The 6604-nt window shown below is 38.9% G+C and overlaps 1 protein-coding gene across 1 annotated transcript; it reads right to left on the bottom strand.

The window, feature by feature from the left end:
- Positions 1 to 702: 702 nt before the first annotated feature.
- LOC146624726 (uncharacterized) lies at positions 703 to 6377 on the bottom strand. The gene is made up of 9 exons (XM_085363468.1): positions 6284 to 6377; positions 5864 to 6001; positions 5582 to 5739; positions 5204 to 5340; positions 2966 to 3059; positions 2173 to 2502; positions 1914 to 2079; positions 1332 to 1456; positions 703 to 1023 (listed from the first exon to the last, which is right to left on the bottom strand). Exons 1-9 carry the CDS (start codon positions 6375 to 6377, stop codon positions 703 to 705), a joined length of 1563 nt encoding a protein of 520 aa, XP_085219594.1.
- Positions 6378 to 6604: the final 227 nt, after the last annotated feature.

Genomic DNA, 6604 nt, shown 5'->3' on the forward strand with positions numbered 1-6604 from the left:
TACACAGATCAGTGCAACAGCATCCAGTTTATCCTCAATAACAAATGCATTTAAGTGACCATTGATCATTTCTTCAGTCTCCAAATTACTTAGAGCATGCACAAGCAGCTTTAAGTACATCAAAACACACACAGGAAAACATGCTCTACAGGTTCAACTATTTTCCATTTTTGCTCAAAATGTCTCATCCTTTTAGATTCTGTTAAGATATGAGAATGGGTTTTCAAGCTGATCAAAACATTCAACTTTTCCGAGGTTTCTCTTGATGACAAACATTCAACAACAGATTGTTTTGCATGTGCAATGACGTATATGTCATTAACACTTTCCTCCAATGAACCAACTAAACACTGCACAGTACTTTCAGAACTCCTGAGGATTGTAGTTGAAAAATAACAGTCCTATACATGTCTAGTATTTGCCTGTCACAAGATGAGCCACATTTACAGGCTGTGAAACAGAGGTTCTATCATAAGGTGCAGGCTCAAAATAAAAATTACTGATGACCTCTGAGTCAACAAAGTCTCCACGTGCTTTGAAGAGGTGTTGCTTGTAAAAGATAAATTAATATCTAGGCTGTCCAAAGCTCAAAAGTAAAAATGTTGCTGGAACTTGACATGTCTAAATAACACTGAGCAACTTGTGTGGTGTATCTTGCAAAAGTAACACAAGAACAGTCAAAGTGCTGTATAGTCTATGTCTTTAGACTGTACTGTGAAGAATTCTTGCTCTGATTTCCCTGACCCGAGGACTCTCCTTCACGCTGCCAACATCAATGCCATACACGGTGGTCTGGATGAATGTGTAGAAGTTGTGCAATGCTTCGTCATAGGACACGGCAAATACAAAATGTGCCTTGAAAAGCTCGTCAAGAGCTGCAACTCCCGTCTGCGTCACACAGGGAATGATCTTTTGATCTAGGACAATGTAGAAAGTCTGGATGATGTTCTTTCTTTCTCCAACACACAGGAGGAATGGCTGAGTGGGGCCAGCCTTAAGAAAAGTCTCCATGCTACCTCCCACCTGAGGGAGTGAAAGAAACCAAATGATTCACATTAAACAAAATTGGTAATCGGATGTTGAGTGGCAGTGCTGCCTAAAATTAAGACAATATTAAAATGTTTTACTTCGGGCCCACAGTTATTTTTGTTCCAATGTGTAATTTTAGTTTTAATGGTAACAATAATGTGCCGGCGTTGCAACACCAAGCCTATCTGGCATAGATATATCTGCTGCACAGTGGAACCCCTTGCCCTCTTAAAACATCTGATAATCTGGATCTTTTCTCATCAAAAGAGAAAGCTACTTTAACACATTTCTAAAAATCATACCTTCATGAATTTCATTAGGTGGTGAGCAGCATCTGATGTGCTAATCTTTGAAGACTTCCTTCCTTTAGATGTTGGAGGTAACAAGTGAAGCAGCAAAAGAATGGCAGCCAACTCGCAGTCCCATACTACAGAATAGGAATTAGGATAATCGCAATTACTGTCATTTTAAGGTCCACAGCAGTCATTTTTTCAATGTTATTCAGTTTTGGATAACTGATAATTTTTCAAATAAAGCAGTTTTCCACTGTCTTCAGTATGGTATGAAAATTCATTTCAAGACACTTAAAATCTTCTGGCCACCAAGTGACGTAAATATTGAGTCATAACAATACTAACATTAAGTAACTTTTTTTTGTCAAACTTTAAATGCCATTAAAGTTTGTTTGTAAATTCCTTTTCATACCATACTGAAATGAACAGAAACCCAACGTAATTTATAAAATCGACAGCTGTATTCCAATTTGTTGTAAAGGTGCCAAAACATGTTTTGATTTAATAGTATGGTCCACCTAATATATTGTGCTGTGGGAATTGTGAAAATGCTGTAAAGACATGTGAAGTCTACCATCTCCAACTTACCACCCTCGTCAGAGTCCCCCTGTGCAGAGACGAGCAGGTCATCCAATTCTGTACTCTGAGACAGATTTTTGCAATCTTTGATGATTCTTGGCTTGAAGAATGTTGGCCACTTTGCAAGGAATTTACCAGACACTTCCTCCCCAAACAGCATTGTGAAGTCTTGGTCAATCTGAAACACAAAATGTGACAATAGAAAGAACGCATTAACGAGCAAACAAACAAAGGAACCACACAGCTGTCAGTCAATCAGTTTATGCCTTACCAAGCCAGGTGTATCCAGAAATCTCGGGAAAAGGTCCAGGACAGAAGAAGCTGTGGCTGGATCTTGAATCACTTTTTGCCTATGTTGAAAAGTCACCTTCATTTTCTCTTTGACAACTTTCATGTCAGTCGAGTGCCTCATCACTGACATAGCTTCCTTGCATTCATCACCCGACAACTGTCTCGCATTTGTTGCGAAGTTGCGAAGAGTCTTGGGGCTGTCTTGAAAAGCTGACTTTGATTTCTTCATCTCTTCAGTAGAGTTGCGCTGCACAGTTTTCAATCTCCATGCCAGGTAACCAGAACCACTCTGGTGATCATAGAAATGTTCCTGCCGAATTAAGAGCAAGAGAGATATTTGTTCAATATTGATTACCTGCTACTCTACCTACACTGTTTGTAGCAAGTGAAGAAAACTCCTGACTGGTGGGATTGTTCAGTGCTACATGTCAAAAAGCCAGATATGGCATCATGCATTAGAGGTCTATTTAAATCAATTGTTACACAATGACATTTTTTTACATTTATTTATTTTGGGTCCATTAGGGAATAACTTGATAAACTGCCTGAATGACAGACTGACCTGAATTAGTCTTATCATATGATTTCTTTAACCACTCCATCAGAAAAGCCAACAACAAAATACTTTCACAGACCACTGACTGTCATATCTGCAGGTGTAGGCATTTATCACGTAAACCAGAATCAAAAAAGTCTTAATTGCATAAAAACTGGGTCACAGACCCAGGACTATGACACTGACAGCATGTATGCATCATAACATCATAACTTACATAACCATTCTTTGAATCTGGGTCCTTCAAGTTTGGGAACAAGGTTGTAATCCCAAGTGCATACATAATGCGGACACTTACTGGTGGGATCCTCCTAAAAGGCAGATACAGAGAACACAAAAACTATCAATTATTTACCCCAACACAGATTCAAATTCAATTATAAAATGTCAGCAACAAGAACAACATGTATCCAGGTGTATGATTTGAACTACCCAAACTACCTATCATCTGTAAAACATGACTGACCACATCACACACCTGACAGGTCTTTAAGAATAATGAAAATGTAGACTTGGATTATGCTCCACATGGACTATGACAATTTGATGCAGACATTTTCCTAATGTTTTGCTGTTGTCAACCATCCCTGTTAAGAAGCACTACAGTGGGGCAAAAAAGTATTTAGTCAGCCACCGATTGTGCAAGTTCCCCCACCTAAAATGATGACAGAGGCCAGTAATTTGCACCAGAGGTACACTTCAACTGTGAGAGACAGAATGTGAAAAAAAAAAATCCATGAATCCACATGGTAGGATTTGTAAAGAATTTATTCGTAAATTAGGGTGGAAAATAAGTATTTGGTCACCTCAAACAAGGAAAATCTCTGGCTCTCACAGACCTGTAACGTCTTCTGTAAGAAGCTTTTCTGTCCCCCACTCGTTACCTGTATGAATGGCACCTGTTTGAACTCATCATCTGTATAAAAGACACCTGTCCACAGCCTCAAACAGTCAGACTCCAAACGCCGCCATGGCCAAGACCAAAGAGCTTTCGAAGGACACCAGGAAAAGTATTGTAGACCTGCACCAGACTGGGAAGAGTGAATCTACAATAGGCAAGCAGCTTGGTGTGAAAAAATCAACTGTGGGAGCAATCATCAGAAAATGGAAGACATACAAGACCACTGATAATCTCCCTCGATCTGGGGCTCCACGCAAGATCTGATCCCGTGGGGTCAAAATGATCATGAGAACGGTGAGCAAAGATCCCAGAACCACACGGGGGGACCTGGTGAATGACCTGCAGAGAGCTGGGACCAAAGTAACAAAGGTCACCATCAGTAACACACTACAACGGCAGGGAATCAAATCCCGCAGTGCCAGACGTGTTCCGCTGCTGAAGCCAGTGCATGTCCAGGCCCGTCTGAAGTTTGCCAGAGAGCACATGGATGATACAGCAGAGGATTGGGAGAATGTCATGTGGTCAGATGAAACCAAAGTAGAACTTTTTGGTATAAACTCAACTCGTCGTGTTTGGAGGAAGAAGAATACTGAGTTGCATCCCAAGAACACCATACCTACTGTGAAGCATGGGGGTGGAAACATCATGCTATGGGGCTGTTTTTCTGCCAAGGGGACAGGACGACTGATCCGTGTTAAGGACAGAATGAATGGGGCCATGTATCGTGAGATTTCGAGCCAAAACCTCCTTCCATCAGTGAGAACTTTGAAGATGAAACGAGGCTGGGTCTTCCAACATGACAATGATCCAAAACACACCGCCCGGGCAACAAAGGAGTGGCTCCGTAAGAAGCATTTGAAAGTCCTGGAGTGGCCTAGCCAGTCTCCAGACCTCAACCCCATAGAAAATCTGTGGCGGGAGTTGAAAGTCCGTGTTGCTCGGCGACAGCCCCAAAACATCACTGCTCTCGAGAAGATCTGCATGGAGGAATGGGCCAAAATACCAGCTACTGTGTGTGCAAACCTGGTAAAGACCTATAGTAAACGTTTGACCTCTGTTATTGCCAACAAAGGTTATGTTACAAAGTATTGAGTTGTATTTTTGTTATTGACCAAATACTTATTTTCCACCCTGATTTACGAATAAATTCTTTACAAATCCTACCATGTGGATTCATGGATTTTTTTTTTTTTCACATTCTGTCTCTCACAGTTGAAGTGTACCTCTGGTGCAAATTACTGACCTCTGTCATCATTTTAGGTGGGGGAACTTGCACAATCAGTGGCTGACTAAATACTTTTTTGCCCCACTGTATATTCAGAAACTACAATAATGACAATGGAAAATAAGATCACTCCATAACAAATTGTGACTTCTTTTGAAACATTATCAATACGGGGTTAGCAACTAATGAAAACTATGATTGATTTGATTTAACAACGACTTCATGACATATAGAAGAATCAATTTAAGTGGTGCAATAATGGTAAACAACTAAAATTACAGACAAAAAAAAACAAAACAAAGATTTTTCTTAATGTTTACATCACTTACCCATGACTCTCTACCATGTCTGCCACAAGGATGTTCACCATCTTTCTTCTTGTAGTATCAGAGAGGCAGTTTGTTTTCTCATATTCCTTAAATACTTGATCACCATCTGGCTTTGAATACAAGGCTGCTCTGACGATCTGAAATAACAATTGCAAGAAATTCATAGAAAGCACCTACCAGGTGGGTATAAAAATTATCAGCATCAACTGCTATAACCTTTGCATTAATCACTACATCTTATTTAATCATGAGAGGGACCACTGTTTTGTTTTTATAATATTTTTTTATAATATTTTTAAAGATATTGAGTATTGGTACAAATGAACAGGTAATTGGCAATCTTAAGTTACAACATATCATATCCTGAAGATTACTTACATTTCTTGCAGTGTTGCTGTCAGGAGGTCCTTCAATTAACTGTCTTTTCCGAGCTTTGGTAGATTCGAGTATTATTGTTGTGTCTGAACCTGATGATGATCCTCCTGATGCAGGTGACGGTGACAACTCTAATGAAGATGTGTGATCTGGAGAAGACCCTGCAACACTGTTGTCTAACAATACAGACAGCCTCATAGATTTAAACATGATTACACCAACTATAAATTAGTAAATTTAACAACGCATTTTTAAATGAAACATACGGCTTAAACTTCTTACCACTGCATTCTTCAGTGAAGACACTGAAAGACACCTGAGATGACTTCAAAAGTTCATCAAATATGTCCGAATCCACTTCCACTCCCGCAGAATCCATCAGGACCAAATTGGTAGAACCTGGCAAACTGAATTTCACCAGCACTAAAAAAGAAACAATCAATAAAGTTCTATATGAATTTATAATTCATAAATCCGTAAATCACAGTTTTACTTTGATAATATTTATAAATTCTTTATTCATTCAATTACTAAAAGAATTATTCATTTAAATTAGCAATCAATGTAGTGAAGTAAACTTACAGTATTTGCCCTTGGACTGCAGTGAAGGCTTTGAGTAAAGTACAAGTAAATCAAAACAATACTTACATGAATAGTATATGAATAAATTTACTTAGTTACTTTTAATCACTACACTCAAATTACCTCCTTGCAAAAATTCGGAGTAATTGTAGGCATCGTCTGTCTTTGGTACCCTGACCCATTTGCTCACTCCCTTAAACTCGACAGGAACCAGCATATCGCCACCTTCCAAGAGTAGAACAAAACTGCGTAACTGCACTGCAATACAGTAGTCTCTTGATTATCGCGGGGGTTAGTAGAAACCATATTTCTTTTTTATTATTTTTATATACTTTAAGCCATAAAAACTCTCCCTGCACTCTAACAAACCCTAATATAAAAAGGCAGAAAAATGCTTATTTTACCATGAAAAAAAACAATCTAAAAAAAGAAAAATGCCTTATT

Source organism: Diplotaxodon limnothrissa, linkage group LG10, assembly GCF_057381915.1.
Source record: "Diplotaxodon limnothrissa isolate DT_005_m linkage group LG10, D_limnothrissa_male_GT1.1, whole genome shotgun sequence".
Lineage (NCBI taxonomy): Eukaryota > Metazoa > Chordata > Actinopteri > Cichliformes > Cichlidae > Diplotaxodon > Diplotaxodon limnothrissa.